Source organism: Zootoca vivipara, chromosome 1 (assembly GCF_963506605.1).
Source record: "Zootoca vivipara chromosome 1, rZooViv1.1, whole genome shotgun sequence".
Taxonomy (NCBI): Eukaryota; Metazoa; Chordata; class Lepidosauria; order Squamata; family Lacertidae; genus Zootoca; species Zootoca vivipara.
The window spans coordinates 108,920,289-108,937,157 of NC_083276.1; the positions used below are offsets into that span (position 1 = coordinate 108,920,289).

General features: G+C 48.8%; 2 protein-coding genes across 3 annotated transcripts in view; both read right to left on the bottom strand.

Annotated features, from left to right (window-relative positions):
* TTC21B (tetratricopeptide repeat domain 21B) overlaps window positions 1-4,513 on the bottom strand; it is a 34,213-nt gene extending 29,700 nt beyond the window's left edge. For both annotated transcript variants that reach the window (XM_035132987.2, XM_035132977.2), the window contains exons 1-3: window positions 3,626-4,513; window positions 2,248-2,377; window positions 1,248-1,358 (exon numbers count right to left, since the gene is read on the bottom strand). In XM_035132987.2, coding sequence (XP_034988878.2) covers window positions 1,248-1,358; window positions 2,248-2,377; window positions 3,626-3,646 — 262 coding nt within the window. In that variant the 5' untranslated portion in view covers window positions 3,647-4,513. The remainder of the gene's footprint in view (window positions 1-1,247; window positions 1,359-2,247; window positions 2,378-3,625) is intronic.
* A 10,211-nt stretch (window positions 4,514-14,724) lies between these two features.
* LOC118093592 (sodium channel protein type 1 subunit alpha) overlaps window positions 14,725-16,869 on the bottom strand; it is a 113,658-nt gene continuing 111,513 nt past the window's right edge. Inside the window, exon 27 of the mRNA XM_035133030.1 lies at window positions 14,725-16,723. Coding sequence (XP_034988921.1) covers window positions 15,549-16,723 — 1,175 coding nt within the window. The 3' untranslated portion in view covers window positions 14,725-15,548. The remainder of the gene's footprint in view (window positions 16,724-16,869) is intronic.

Genomic DNA, 16,869 nt, shown 5'->3' on the forward strand with positions numbered 1-16,869 from the left:
TATGGCAAGACGTCATGCAACAGGGACAAACTCCCTACCGCCATGGTTTAACAGTGAAAATATTAGGAAGGCCGCTTTGGATCCTCCTGCTGTTAAACTTGAAATGGGTGATTCCTCTAGCTAAGGTATTTCTGGTTCAAATTCAGTTGCCCTTTCCCAGAGGAGTGTCCCCCTGAAATCAGCAGCACTTTTCCCTAAGCGTGTGTGCACAGGATTGCGGCCTCAGGCAATTTTAAATGGGGAGGCAGGGAATGAATGGGGGGAGGGGTGCAATGGCTTGCTGGAAGAGGCACTCTGAACAGACGCACTTCAGTTAGGTCAGATTACACCGCAACATTTTATTGAAGGCCCCCCCATGCTTTCACATTAAACAGGACAGCAAAGGAAGTGTTAACAACTCAATACGTTGTAATAATAATAATAATAATAATAATAATAATAATAATAATAATAATAATATACTTTTTATACCCTGCCCATCTGGCTGGGTTTCCCCAGCCACTCTGGGCGGCTTCCAGCAGAATATTAAAATACAATGATTCATCAAATATTAAAAGGTTCCCTAAACAGGGCTGCCTTCAGATGTCTTAGAAGTCCTATAGTTATTTATTTGACATCTGATGGGAGGGCGTTCCACAGGGCGGGCGCCACTACCGAGAAGGCCCTCTGCCTGGTTCCCTGTAACTTCGCTTCTCGCAGTGAGGGAACCGCCAGAAGGCCCTCGGTACTGGACCTCAGTGTCCGGGCAGAAGGATGGGGGTGGAGATGCTCCTTCAGGTATACTGGGCCAAGACTGTTTAGGGCTTTAAAGGTCAGCGCCAACACTTAGAATTGTGCCCAGAAACATACTGGGAGCCAATGTAGGAATTTCAAGGCCAGTGTTATGTGGTCTCAGTGGCCACTCTCAGTCACCAGTCTAGCTGCCGCATTCTGGATTAGTTGTAGTTTCCGGGTCACCTTCAAAGGTAGCCCACGTAGAGCGCATTGCAGTAGTCCAAGCGGGACATAACTAGAGCATGCACCACTCTGGCAAGGCAGTCCACGGGCAGGTAGGGTCTCAGCCTGCGTACCAGATGGAGCTGGTAGACAGCTGTCCTGGATACAGAACTGACCTGCACCTCCATGGACAACTGTGAGTCCAAAATGACCCCAGGCTGCACACCTGATCCTTCAGGGGCACAGTTACCCCATTCAGGACCGTTAAGTCCGCATGGCTTTATTCGTTGTAGAGATAGTTCAAACTGTACCTGGATTTGGGCTTTTTTTATGGGCATAGATCAGTGCCATCATTGTGCAAAGGGATACGTCCTGCTTGTTTTTAAGAGGTTCGAGATCGAGAAGAGCCTCTTGAACGTGCCCTAAGGAATCAAATTCAAGAAGGTTAAGTTGCATTTTCTGGTGCAATGGGATATGTGCTTCATCAAGCAGAGGAAAACAGGAAGCTGCCTTGTACCAAAAGCCAGACCATTGGCCCATCTAGGTCACATGCCAGTGGTCCTCTAGGATTTCAGCCTGGACACTGAACCTCCGACTTTCTGCAAGCAAAGCAGATGCTCCTCCTTATAAATAAAAATTTCCTTATTTGTACTCTGCCCATTTGACTGGGTTGCCACAGCCACTCTGGATGGCTTCCAACAGATATAAAAACACAATAAAACATTGCACATTGAAAGGCTTCCCTATACAGGGCTTCCATTCCCCCTAGTCTGCACATCTCAGTTATTCAGAACTGTACAGTCAAACCTTGGTTTGCGACCGCTTCGGTTTCTAACCACCGCGGACTTGGATGCGCAGAAGCAATCTGCGCAGTGTGCAGAAGCGCTCTATCAGCGCTTTGTGCACGCGTAGAAGTGTGCCTCGGGAAGCGACGAACTCGGGGAGCAACCGGCTCCCCGGAACCAATTGTGGTTGTAAACAGAGGTATGACTGTACTCTAATATTCCCGCAGTGTGGTGGAGGGTGCTTACCTGATCTCCCAACAGTGGAGGTGCTGCTGTTTACTGGGAGGGAGGCAAAGGCAAGGAATGCTCTACAAGTGTGTTTGCATAGTATCAACCCACTTGTCTTCCCATTCAGCAGCAGCGACTCCTCTGCCAGGAGGTCCGCACTGCCCACTACAGAATTACCGATAATTAAAACATCTCTCTGCATATCTTTACATTGGGTGGTACTCCAGCATACTCTGAGTAGACCTGCCAAAATCAACAGGGTTTAAAGTTTCGAAAGATATTCAGTCAAAAGCCTTACCTTCCATCAGCCTGCCGTAAATGCGGTAAAAAACGAAGCCTGGGTCATTGCCAAACAACTTGAGGCCTTCGCTGGCAAGTGTCTGAACATGACGAAAGTAGCCTTCTTGGCAATAGTAATTAATGAGTGTCTGCAAGGAAATGATGGATACAACCACACAGGTGTAAATACTAATAAAACTAAGACCATTGAGTTAGGAGAGCTACTTTCCAGCGCCATATGGTTGAGATGAAATGAGAAGTTAACGTGTGATCTGCAAGCTTATTCGGGGAGCTTTCTTTATTTTGCTAAAAGGTGGGATAAAAATAAATAAATATGCAACCCTCTTTTTCTGCAGATGTTCCCATTGTGCCGCCTCCACTCATAACTTTGTACAGAATCTGATTGAATCCTGTACAACTCTTCTAAGAGTGGGCCAAATCCTGTTCCTGAGAAGTTTCAAGTGTGTGCCTAAAAATGCAATGTCAGTGTGGTAAGTTGGTACTGGCAAACTTATGTAACATATATGCACTCATCAGAGAGATGGGAATGGCTACAGCTGCCTTTTGAGAGTGCACAAGGTGACAAAACCCACATTTGCTGCTTTGCAATCTATGTAACAGAAAAAGAGCCTAGGCTGGCTGCTCCCCCCTCATGCTTGTTTACTTCACAGAATCATTGAACGGTAGAGTTGAAAGGAACCCCAAGTGTCATCTAGTCCAACCCCCTGCAATGCAGGAATAAAAACACACTGTCCCTTTGTGCTTCCCAAGTGCAGATGCACACAGATGTTTAAAGACAGTGGCAGAAGCACTTTGCACGTTCACAGCAGAAGACAAACACCCTTCTCCATGCTTCCTGAAGAAAGTATAATATGTAGCAGTTCTAAATACGTGTGCGCTGGCATTTAAAAACACACATGTAGACATGTGAAGGAGGCTCAGACGCCCGATGTTCAGCTCAGAAACACTGGCAATTGTAGCTCAGTCGGTCATCAGACTCTTAATCTGAGAGTCATGGGTTCAAGTCCTACGATGGGCAAAAGATTCCTGCATTGAAAGGGGGTTGAACTAGATGGCCGTCGGGGTCATTTCAATACAGTAATTCTATTCTGTGGTGATGGGTGTTTCGGTTCATTTTGTCTTACTTCCAAAGGGGGAGAGAAAGAAAGCCAGGAGGGAAGGGAGGTGGTGGAAAGGCTCGCTGCCCCTCCCATCTCTTGCTTGCTTTGTTACGCGATCGCTGGGAGCTTCCCAAAACGTCGGGGGGAGAAAAGGAGGAGCGCAGAAGCCGCCGAGAGTGGCGCGTTTCCCGAGAGGAGACGGGCGCGGGAGGAGAGAACGGGAAATCTCGCTCGCGGATCGGAGGGAAGGGAAGAGCCGAAGCGCCTCTAACAAACCTGCAGCAAGGAAGGATCCATGGCTGCCGGAAGCAGCGGCCCTGGTTGCTAACGCGACTGCAGCAGCGTCCAGGGGCGGCGCCTGAGGAAGGGAAGGGTGGGCCTTGCCAGGCGGTTCCTCCTCGCCCTGCTAATCCGTTGCACCAAGGGGGGAAAAAACCCCAAACCCTCACTAGCCTTCGCTCCGGGGGCATCTTAAAAAGCGCAATGCTTTTATTACGGCGCGAGCTCCCGTGGACCGGGGACTGCGCATCTTCAGAGCCGCTTCTCACTGGAACGCAGCTCGCATCGTTGCGCGCGGGTTGCGCAGGCTGGGGTTGGGGAGGAAGAGGGCTCCCTTGGGGAGAAAGGATGGGTCCGAGGGTGGGGAGGTTCTTCGATTCTCTCTCACACACACGCCTCGCTTTGTAATGAATCATAGAATTAGAGAGTTGGAAGGGACCCCCAGGGGCCATCTAATCCGACCCACTGCAATGCAGGAATCTGTGCCCAGCATCGGGCTCGCATCCACGACCCTGAGATGAAGAGGCGCCTGCTCTACCGACTGAGCGAGAAGCTGTTCAGGCGTTCCGTTTTTGTTTGTTTTTATAGCATCAGATCCTCTTTCCAAACAAAACGAGGACAGGATACCAAAATCCTGGGGTAGCAGAATCAATGCTTTTGTGATAGTAGTCATCCATATAGCACCGTCCCCTGTCTTTTTCTGTGTGCTGCCGGCCATGATACTTTTATCAGGACATGAGTAACTGGCAGCTCTTTTCGGGGGAAGGAGCGGGGGTATCCGTCCAGGTTGGGCTGTCTTAAATAAACGCAGCGCACGTCTCAGGCGCCAGCTTTGCGCTCGCCTTCGTTCGCAGGCCCGCACGCTGGGCTCTGAGCCCGCATGCAGCGATTCCAACGGGAGCCGGAAATGCGGTGTTACGCGTGCCTCCTCCTCCTCCTTCTCCTCCTCCCCGTGAATCAGAAGGGAAGCTCTTGAGCGCCGCCGGCGATGGGAAGGTTCTCTCGTCAACATCTTATGTTGGCACTTGATTGGCTGGAGGTTCGCTTTTATGGAGAGGAGCGGACGCCGGAGTGAGTTTCTATTGGCTTACGCCGGAGACGGCAAAGGATTCGTCAGAAGGCCCAACGTTTTGCTGCAACGAAAAGCGGGTGCTCGCGCGCCCAAGTAGCAACTCTCCAACCCCCTCTCCTCCAACAACAGTTATATAGTTAGCATAGCAGAACGAGACTGTCTTTATATCACCCATCAACCTTATTGTGAATAACGAAGTCTTGTAGCGCCTTAAAAAGCGTGCTCTCTCTCTCTCTCTCTCTCTCTCTCTCTCTCTCTCTTTTGCAGCAGAAAACCAGCGCGCTGTTATCAGTTGTCTGATTATATTGTGAATAGTTGAGCTTTGCAAAGAAAAAACATGTATCTCACGACCATTTGACTCTAGTAGCTTAGTAGCTTAACTTTCCCGTCCTCTGGTCGTGTATGTAGATAAGTGTATATGTGCGTGTATTGCATGTGTTTGCACACACAAATCACACAGCCAGGGGCGAATCTACTATGAAACCAATGAAGCTTAAACTTCAGGAGGAGGGCCCTAATCCCAGAGGGGCCCCATAAGTGATTTTAGTCCCAATTTGAGCAGCATGACACAAACTACTACTACTACTACTACTACTACTACTTATTATTTTGTATATATTTCAACAATTCGAACATTTGAGAGTCAGTAGCACAGATGTTGTAAAGGTGTAGTGATCTGTTGTGGAACAACCCCCATTGAAGAACAGTGATTACCCAGAGTAGACCTTGTTGCTGGTGGCGTAGGGGCCCTCATGACAGTTCAAGCTTCAGGGACCCCAAAATGTAGGTCCGCCACTGCACAAAAGCTGCCTGCCAACTGCAGGTCCCCGTATACATCTGAAGAGATCGCCACAATAAATTAGTGTCTCTTTGATGTACCAAAAGGCTCACCTTAGGCGTCTTTTTGTTGTTGTTTTGATTGGCACAGGCTGTGGCTGGAATCCTACCGTGTTTCTCATATTATAAGTCATGTCTTATATTAATTTTTTCTTCAAAAAAACACGACATGGCTTATTTTTGAGGGATGTCTTATTTTTTAATAAAGTGCACGCGGGCGCTGTTTGCCGGGCTTGTCAAGCCCAGCAAACAGCGCCCGCCGATCTTCGGTGACAGGCGGGGGTGGGCGGAGAGCAGAGAACGATCTCCGCTTCCCCCCACCCCCGCCTGTCACACAGCACAGGTCGGCGGGCGCTGTTTGTCGGGCTTGTCAAGCCCAGCTAGGAGCGCCCGCCGATCTTCGGTGACAGGCGGGGATGGGGGGAGAGCGGAGAACGATCTCCGCTTCTCCCCCACCCCTGCCTGTCACACAGCACAGGGCCGAAGATCGGCGGGCGCTGTTTGCCGGGCTTGTCAAGCCCAGCAAGGAGCGCCCGCCGATCGTTGGTGACAGGCGGGGGTGGGGGGAGAGCGGAGAACGATCTCCGCTTCCCCCCCACCCCCGCCTGTCACACAGCACAGGTCCGAAGATCGGCGGGCGCTGTTTGCCAGGCTTGTCAAGCCCAGCAAGGAGCGCCCGCCGATCTTTGGTGACAGGCGGGGGTGGGGGGAGAGCGGAGAACGATCTCCGCTTCCCCCCCACCCCCGCCTGTCACACAGGACAGGTCCGAAGATCGGCGGGCGCTGTTTGCCGGGCTTGTCAAGCCCAGCAAACAGCGCCCGCCGATCTTTGGTGACAGGCGGGGGTGGGGGGAGAGCGGAGAACGATCTCCGCTTCCCCCCCCCGCCTGTCACACAGGACAGGTCCGAAGATCGGCGGGCGCTGTTTGCCGGGCTTGTCAAGCCCAGCAAACAGCGCCCGCCGATCTTTGGTGACAGGCGGGGGTGGGGGGAGAGCGGAGAACGATCTCCGCTTCCCCCCCCACCCCCGCCTGTCACACAGGACAGGTCCGAAGATCGGCGGGCGCTGTTTGCCGGGCTTGTCAAGCCCAGCAAGGAGCGCCCGCCGATCTTTGGTGACAGGCGGGGGTGGGGGGAGAGCGGAGAACGATCTCCGCTTCCCCCCCCACCCCCGCCTGTCACACAGGACAGGTCCGAAGATCGGCGGGCGCTGTTTGCCGGGCTTGTCAAGCCCAGCAAACAGCGCCCGCCGATCTTTGGTGACAGGCGGGGGTGGGGGGAGAGCGGAGAACGATCTCCGCTTCCCCACCCCCGCCTGTCACACAGGACAGGTCCGAAGATCGGCGGGCGCTGTTTGCCGGGCTTGTCAAGCCCAGCAAACAGCGCCCGCCGATCTTTGGTGACAGGCGGGGGTGGGGGGAGAGCGGAGAACGATCTCCGCTTCCCCCCCCCGCCTGTCACACAGGACAGGTCCGAAGATCGGCGGGCGCTGTTTGCCGGGCTTGTCGAGCCCAGCAAGGAGCGCCCGCCGATCTTTGGTGACAGGCGGGGGTGGGGGGAGAGCGGAGAACGATCTCCGCTTCCCCCCCCACCCCCGCCTGTCACACAGGACAGGTCCGAAGATCGGCGGGCGCTGTTTGCCGGGCTTGTCAAGCCCAGCAAACAGCGCCCGCCGATCTTTGGTGACAGGCGGGGGTGGGGGGAGAGCGGAGAACGATCTCCGCTTCCCCCCCCCCCGCCTGTCACACAGGACAGGTCCGAAGATCGGCGGGCGCTGTTTGCCGGGCTTGTCAAGCCCAGCAAGGAGCGCCCGCCGATCTTTGGTGACAGGCGGGGGTGGGGGGAGAGCGGAGAACGATCTCCGCTTCCCCACCCCCCACCCCCGCCTGTCACACAGGACAGGTCCGAAGATCGGCGGGCGCTGTTTGCCGGGCTTGTCAAGCCCAGCAAACAGCGCCCGCCGATCTTTGGTGACAGGCGGGGGTGCGGGGAGAGCGGAGAACGATCTCCGCTTCCCCCCCCGCCTGTCACACAGGACAGGTCCGAAGATCGGCGGGCGCTGTTTGCCGGGCTTGTCGAGCCCAGCAAGGAGCGCCCGCCGATCTTTGGTGACAGGCGGGGGTGGGGGGAGAGCGGAGAACGATCTCCGCTTCCCCCCCACCCCCGCCTGTCACACAGGACAGGTCCGAAGATCGGCGGGCGCTGTTTGCCGGGCTTGTCAAGCCCAGCAAACAGCGCCCGCCGATCTTTGGTGACAGGCGGGGGTGGGGGGAGAGCGGAGAACGATCTCCGCTTCCCCCCCCGCCTGTCACACAGGACAGGTCCGAAGATCGGCGGGCGCTGTTTGCCGGGCTTGTCGAGCCCAGCAAGGAGCGCCCGCCGATCTTTGGTGACAGGCGGGGGTGGGGGGAGAGCGGAGAACGATCTCCGCTTCCCCCCCACCCCCGCCTGTCACACAGGACAGGTCCGAAGATCGGCGGGCGCTGTTTGCCGGGCTTGTCAAGCCCAGCAAGGAGCGCCCGCCGATCTTTGGTGACAGGCGGGGGTGGGGGGAGAGCGGAGAACGATCTCCGCTTCCCCCCCACCCCCGCCTGTCACACAGGACAGGTCCGAAGATCGGCGGGCGCTGTTTGCCGGGCTTGTCAAGCCCAGCAAACAGCGCCCGCCGATCTTTGGTGACAGGCGGGGGTGGGGGGAGAGCGGAGAACGATCTCCGCTTCCCCCCACCCCTGCCTGTCACACAGCACAGGTCCGAAGATCGGCGGGCGCTGTTTCCCGGGCTTGTCAAGCCCAGCAAGTCAAGCCCACCGATCTTCGGCTCTGTCCCCCGATGCGCGACGGCTCGGGGAAGCAGGCAGGGAGCTTCTGCTGGGTCCCGCGCCTTCGCCTCTCGCTCGATCGGGGCTACACGACATGGCTTATTTTCGGGGTATGTCTTATTTTTCACCAACCCTTAGAAATCCTGTCATGGCTTATTTTTTGGGGATGCCTTAAAATATGAGAAACACGGTAACCCCATGGACTTCAACAGGAATTTCTTCTGAGTAGACATGGTTAGGATCACTCTGGTATTTCTGCTTCTCTGGAAATTATATTAATATTAAAAACCTGTTTGCACACTTCAGGCAGGCACTCGGTGCTGACCTGACCGTTGCACATAATGCACACAGTAGAAAGCCAAGTGAATGGATCACCCCTCACCTCTCAAGCCAAGCACAAATATGGAGAGGGAAAGGGAGAATGTTAACAGAACACTGAAAAAAACGAGGGTGTTACAAGCATATCAACATAATGTTTCTGTACTAAGTGGCTAGCTGCAGCAGTACTTGCCTCTGGTAGCTCAGTTGATTGGGGCATGGTGCTGATGTCGCCAAGGTTGCAGGTTTGATCCCCATAAGGAACAACTGCATATTCCTGCATTGCAGGGGGTTGGATCCTCAAGGTTCCTTCGAAAACTCTGATTCTATGATTCTGTATTCCAACCATGGTTATGGGTGAGTTTAGGAGGTGCATTTGACAACAGCATATGGACAATATAATCAGCCTATTACAATATTCTATAATATAGTATACAGTATTAAGTAAATTCCATGAAATCAAACATCCATACTGGATGTTTATTGTGCTTAGCATAGGCATGCTCTGTTCATGCACTTTATACGAGGCACCGGCATGAACAAAACAACATTTCAGCTGTTATTCTGGCCAGTAATGGCTTGTATAGATTGCTCTAGCCCAGGGGTCAGCAAACTTTTTCAGCAGGGGGGCCAGTCCACTGTCCCTCAGACCTTTGGGGGGGACTATATTTTTTGGGGGGGGGGGAACATGAATTCCTATGTCCCACAAATAACCCAGAGATGCATTTTAAGTAAAAGGACACATTCTACTAATGTAAAAACACCAAGCAGGCCCCACAAATAACCCAGAGATGCATTTTAAATAAAAGGACACATTCTACTCATGTAAAAACACGCTGATTCCCAGATCGTCCGCAGGCCGGATTGAGAAGGCGATTGGGCTGGATCCAGCCCCGGGGCCTTAGTTTGCCTACCCATGCTCTAGCCATTCCCTTTCCTACACCCCCTGTCACCTCTCCAGGAATCAGCTACTATTGCTTTAGCGCTTCCCTTTCCAAATAGCATTGCCTTTACGGTATATTTATGCATATATATTTCTCTCTCTCTCTCTTTCTGGTCCCCACAACTGCAGCAGGGGACAGTCATGATCATGGGTGCTGAAAGGATGGGGGGGGAGAGATCGAATCCTTCCACATAATGGCCCCAATGAAAATCTCTCCATTCCATACCTCGTCCTGGCACATCTGGCACACGAGTCAACAAACTGCTCCACTGACTTGCATGCAGACACAGTGTGCTTTAAACAACTAAAACAAAACAACATTTTAAACAATGTGAGTATGATCATGCTCCGAGTACAAGCATGGCCACTTTATCTTTTTTCTGCTTCTTTTCCCCCCTCACAGCCGCAATCCATCCAAATAAGCAAGATATAAGAAGTTACAAGATCCAGCTTTACATCAATATTAATAAACCTGTTTGTAAGAAAAATAAAGGTAGAATCTTGGATTTCACACCATTTGCTCTGGGAAGTGCTTGCGAGGGAGAGCGGGGGGTGGGGGGCGGGCGGAATCTAAACCATGAGTGGGGAACCTTTATCTGCTGAGGAACGCATGCTGGCAACAATTTTTAAACCGCTTGATGGTTGCCTATTGTTTATGATTATTTTAATTGTTGTTTTGTGGTTCTGTGCTATATTTTATGCTCACTGGAAGGACAGATCATGAAGCTGAGGCTCCAATACTTTGGCCACCCCATGAGAAGAGAAGACTCCCTGGAAAAGACCCTGATGTTAGGAAAGATGGAGGGCACAAGGAGAAGGGGACAACAGAGGACGAGATGGTTGGGCAGTGTTCTTGAAGCTACCAACATGAGTTTGACCAAACTGCGGGAGGCAGTGCAAGACAGGAGTGCCTGGCATGCTCTGGTCCATGGGGTCACGAAGAGTCGGACACAACTAAACAACTAAACAACAACAACTATATTTTATGTCTTTTGTATAATTTGTTGATATTGAGATGCTCACATAACTGGCGGCATGCACACGTTTGAAAAAATTGCAAACGAAAGGGTGGATTACTACTTGTAGATCATCAGATGGTGCTGAAAAACAGCCTTCTCCATCAAACAGTGACTGGCTGTCAGTAGTGCAAACAGTGCTGACCACTGTGGGTGAGAATCTTGATCCAGCACTGTGGAAATTGAATACAAAATCTCTGGTACTGGATGCAGGAGCCATACACCTGGCACTCAGCCCAAAAATGTCTCCCATGCGCAACTGGGGCAATTTTCTCAGAATTAACTCTTGTTAATATCAATGGAACTTTGTTCCATGCACGTGTGCTTAAAATCACTACTTAGTTATGTTCCTATTTACATCAGTGTCCAGGATTGGCTTGTTGAGGAAGAGTGGTGGGTGACACCTGCTCAAGAGCCCCCCCAGGGAGGGTTGCCATATGTCCTCTTTTTCCATAGGTGCCAAGTTCCGGATTGAAAGATCCGGGATCAGCAGCACCGCGGCACCGGAAGTCGCTTCTACGCACTTCCGGACATGCATAGAAGAGACTTCCGATGCCGCTGTGCCCATTTCCAAAATGTCTGCAGCGCCAGAAGTCGCTTCTACGCATGTCTGGAAGTGCATAGAAAATACGGTAAGGAAATACGGGGGTTTCCCCGGGGAAAACGGGGTACTTGGCAGCTATGTCTTTTTACAGGTCTGGTTGCCATATGTCCTTTTTTTTCCTGGACATGTCCTCTTTTTCAGAATTAAAATTTCTGTCTGGGCAGATTTTTAAATTTTGGCAAAATGTCTGGGTGTTTTGTTTTTGTTTACAGTAACTCAAGAATTTTTTTCTAGTGTATTAGACTCAGATCTAAGGCACTCGGCTAAGCTAGTCTGCAGCAGAGAATCACAGCAGAGCAGCATCTTAAACTAACAACATACTGTATAAATCCCTTCTCTTGTGGCCGAACTAAAAGGACGCTGGCTCAGCTACAAGATCTTGGAGGAGGAGTCTGGGAGGGAAAGAGTTAATATTCCCCTGCCCTTAAGGAGAGTCCATATGCACATGTTAAACAGTTTAATAAATTGTTCTGTGCACACTTATGTTCAAAAAGACGTGAACATGAGCCCAAATACTTTCATGTGGCAAGTGAGGGAGCAATATGTATTATTATTATTATTATTATTTTGTTGTTGAAAGTTAAGAACTTTGCTACTAGCAAAATAGCACAGTTTCTATATCCTACACATAGTAGCGGTATTTAAAACGAGTGTTTTCAAAGCAATCTGCAGTTGGCAAATGTGTCCTCTTTTTTTGCTCTTCAAAATATGCAAACCCTAACACAGAAGATGACTTAGACCAGGGGTCAGCAACCTTTTTCAGCCGTGGGCTGGTCCACCGTCCCTCAGACCATGTGGTGGGCCGGACTATATTTTTTTTTTGGGGGGGGGGGATGAACGAATTCCTATGCCCCACAAATAACCCAGAGATGCATTTTAAATAAAAGCACACATTTTTACTCATGTAAAAAAACACCAGGCAGACGTCACAAATAACCCAGAGATGCATTTTAAATAAAAGGACACATTATACTTATGTAAAAACACGCTGATTCCCGGACTGTCCACGGGCCGGATTGAGAAGGTGATTGGGCCGCATCCAGCCCATGAGCCTTAGGTTGCCTACCCCTGATTTAGACCCTGGATTGTGGTGGTGGGACACTGGGGAGCAGTCTGGGGAAGGGATGATCTGGGAGGTGCTAGAAGAAGGAGGTTTGAGCAATCGGGGGGGGGGGTGTCAGAAGAAAGAGACTCTTCCAGGACAGGGCTGGAGGCTGAGAGTCACAGTGTCAGTGCAGACTCAGAGAGAGAGAAGTCAGAGGTTGCCAATGCTACCCAGTAACAGGACAGCCTCAGTTCTGGCCCTCCTCCCCTCTGACCTCCAGGAGAGTCCTGCACTTTGCGGAGCAATGGGATAGACAGGCCCCGAAGGGGAGCTCACTCCCTTGATACAGCTTTCGTCTGCTTGGGGAGGGGGGTTATTATACAGTCATACCTTGGTTCAGTTTGAGTACTTTCAGTTTAAGTACTCCGCGGACCCGTCTGGAACGGATTAATCCACTGTCCATTACTTTCAATGGGAAAGTTTGCTTCGGGTTAAGTACGCTTCAGGTTAAGTACGGACTTCCAGAACCAATTACACTCATACTTCGGGTTAAGTATGCTTCAGGTTGAGTACTCCGTGGACCCGTCTGGAACGGATTAGTCCACTTTCCATTACTTTCAATGGGAAAGTTCGCTTCAGGTTAAGTACGCTTCAGTTTAAGTACGGACTTAAAGAACCAATTACACTCATACTTCGGGTTAAGTGCGCTTCAGGTTGAGTACTCTGCGGACTCGTCTGGAACGGATTAATCCACTTTCCATTACTTTCAATGGGAAAGTTCGCTTCAGGTTAAGTACGCTTCAGGTTAAGTACAGACTTCCGGAACCAAATGTGTACTTAAACCGAGGTACCACCGTATTGAGTGAGAAGTTAGAGGGAAAAGGCAGGACCAGTGGTCAGTTTCAGCAGCATCTCCAACTAGAGCTAAAGGAACTCTGCTGTGTTGTTACTTTCTGTGAACAAAAGCTAATTGCATTTCATGTCTTAGGTTCTTTCCTGCCCTGTGGATGACTTGTGCTCGGCAACCAGCTCCTTGACAATCAGAGGTTGAAATTCCTTTTATCCTAGATACGAAAAGTAGCCAAGGAAATTACAATAAAAAATTAATCTTTATTATTTTGCACATTAGTAATGATGTATAGCATTATTTAGGATATTAGTAGCATTTCCTGCATGCAGTTCACCAATACAGTATAAGTTGATTGTTTGTTAAAAGAAATAATCTATATTTAACATATCCCATGTAAGAAACATAAAATGTCCTGATGTGTTTGGTTATATAATTCTGCTATTTATTTTTTTCTGTGAAAAAATACTGTGGACCCAAGATATATTTGTAACAGTTCTATTAAAGCATGAGTCAAATGAACAAACACAGTCTGCGTAAATAAACACAGGAAAAGAACATGGTTCTGTGAAAGAAAAAGGCTACATTTTCTGATGCAGGCACTGCTAGAGATTTAAAATAAAAACATTGCATCCTCTTCCAAGTGCAAAGAATTGCTGGAAGCAAGCGAACTGTGAATCTTTGCTTCACAAATAATTGAATTATTGCACCTTGAAAATGTTTGCAAATACAATTTTAAAAAGCAGAAAGCTACAATTACCCGTCTCTTCTTCGTTTCTTATTTTCTGAAGTTCTTCCGTGAGAAAGTGCTATGGACAGAATGTAACCCAAAAGGCTGCAACGTCAACCTCAAGATAAAATTCATTTCTCATTTTTATGTACATAATGCTCAAAAATAAAACAAACATGATTTTTTTTTTACAATATTTATATTTGCTTATAAAATTCTAACCACATTATTTTCAACAGGTTTAGCAGTTTGCAACATGTCTGTACAGTCTGGCTATACATCAGATTGGTTTCCGCTTCAAATTTAAAAATGTCAAACAGAAAAAAGAACCTCTGAAGTAGCTGCAAATATTGCTTAATGATATGAGGGGATGAGGTCTTGTTGAACACTTTTTTTCCCACTTTACCTCTGACGTATGGCTTCCCATATTTAAGATTCTGGACACTTGAAGGAAGAGCAGCGTAGGCAATATAAACATGCACTGATAGGATCCAAACTATCTATAATGGTACAGAATACATTGTTTTTACCTGTTGAAAGCTTGCACACTAAACCTATTGTGGTACATATTTGATGCAATAAATGTGCTCAGGTCGTTATTCATTTGCTCAAACATGCACCACAGGTAAAATTACTATTTACACAACAGAGGGCTCTTCATTAAACACGTACGTTGGCAACCTGGCTGAGAGCTGAAGATGGCTAAACAATACTGCAGGATGAAGCGGAACAAATTCATAAAGGGGTTTTTTGGTCAGTCCAGTTGTTTCTTTTTTTCCCTTTTCTTTTTTAAGGGCACATTGCCTTAAATACACCATACAGGGAAAAAATAATTGACACAGACATAAAACCAGCGACTCCCGACTCCAGCTCCTGCTGAGATTTAATTGCCGGTGCAAAAATAAACCGGCTTGTTTTGCTCAGGTGAGTTTGAGGGGACTTTAGAGGCATTTAAACACTTGCCCGAATGTAACACAACATGAAACACGTTCGTTAAAGCACCTCGGAACGGAGTATTCCCTTGCAGTTTTAACAATAGTTGTTAAAAAACTCGTTGCTCTTGGTGGACGTAATGTTTTTTTCCCCCATGCATGATCTATAAGAAGTGCAGCATGCCCCCCCATGCAAATCGTTTTGGTGTGCATATAAGAGAGTCATATAATAGAACGCCTGGTCCTCATACCGACAAAGTAGTAGAACTTACCCCCTTTCCCCAGCATAAACCCCATTTACAAAAATAGTCACAATGTGTGAATAAAAAGAAAGAAAGGAAGGTAGAAAGGAAAGGAATCCACCAACACAATTTCATAAAAAGATGACAAATGTGGCAGTTGAAATGGATATACTTACTGACTGTACTAAGTGTTCTATGTTTTAACACACACACAAATTAGTGTCCCAACCCCCAACCCTTTTACTGGTCCCTACAGTCTGATTAGCCATTTTTTCCTCTCCTCTTCAGCAGTGTCAGCTGGTAATGAAAACAGGAACCTCCTGTCATGCTTCCCATAGTTTATATATAGTCACATTTTGATGACGAGGGGTTTCTGTCTTGTTATAGGCACTGACCTTAAAGAATACAGTATATTTGTAAAAACTGTCTGTTTGGCATATACCGCCTAGAGGAGTCCTGTTGACACAACTACATTACTCACACAGGCTGTAAACAATTTGTCACCCAATGGCGCTTTACTTTTTCTTCTGTACATCTTTACCTTCTTTTTCGTGTTTTTCTTCAATGGGCTTGGTTACGCGGTCGTAGGACGGTGGACAAAGAGCGGTGGACATGGTCAGGTCTGTTTTTTCTGTGTAAGAGTTTTCATTGATCTTATCAATGAGAATTTCATCCTTGAGACGTTGGCCCGCCCCTCCTCCTAATTTATTTTTATTATATACAAAGGAAGCTTGGTGTATTGTCTGTCTTAGGCGGTGACGCCTGTAAGCCCGCTGAATGATGACAGCGGACAACTCCTCTTGTTTACGTTTCAATGTAGTTGTGATGGGCTCATACGAGGCTTTGGAAGGGTTGGATTGCATAAAGCGGTCCTCCATCTGTATGCGGAGAGCATCCATCTCTCCGCTCTCCCCAAGGACGCGCTTCGTAAAAGCAAACAAGATGTCAAGGCAGTGAATTCTGTCACCACTTACCATGGGTAGATCCATCGCAATAAGCTGAACCTTGTTGGGTTTTGCTAAATGAAGAGGAGGTTCCAAGGCAGCTGCAAACTCCGAGAGTTTTTCAAATTCCATAAACTGGGTTGCATCCGGGTCAAACTTTTCCCAGACTTCATAGAACATCTCGAAGTCATCCTCGCTCAAAGGCTCAGCACTTTCTTCGGTCGCCACACCAAAGTTCTCCAGAATGACAGCGATGTACATGTTTACTACAACTAAAAATGATATGATGATATAGCTGACAAAGAAGAAGATCCCAACAGAAGGATTGCCACAATCTCCTTTGACGGAGCTTCCTGGGTGGTCTTTTTTAGGGTCACAGTCTGGAGGCCCACTGTTGAGAATGGGTGCTAGCAAGCCATCCCAGCCAGCAGAGGTGGTGATCATGAAGAGGCAGATCATGCTGTTGCCAAAAGTTTCAAAGTTGAACATGTCATCGATGCCCACTTCTCTCTTCACGTAGGCAAAGTTGGACATTCCAAATATAGCGTAGATGAACATGACCAGGAAAAGGAGAAGGCCGATGTTGAACAAGGCAGGGAGAGACATCATCAAGGCAAAAAGCAGCGTGCGGATTCCTTTAGCACCCTTGATGAGACGCAGGATTCGACCTATCCTGGCAAGTCGGATCACTCGGAACAAGGTGGGTGACACAAAGTATTTTTCAATGATCTCTGCTAGGAACATACCTGTTAAAAATACAATTAAGCAATAGTCTTAGGGCTAATTATTTATCATTGCCAATGTCCTGCCTTGACTTACCTGTGTACTTTAAGGAGCTTTCAGTGACAAAGTCTGCAATCCTATGCACAATGACTCAGAAGTAAATCTCTGA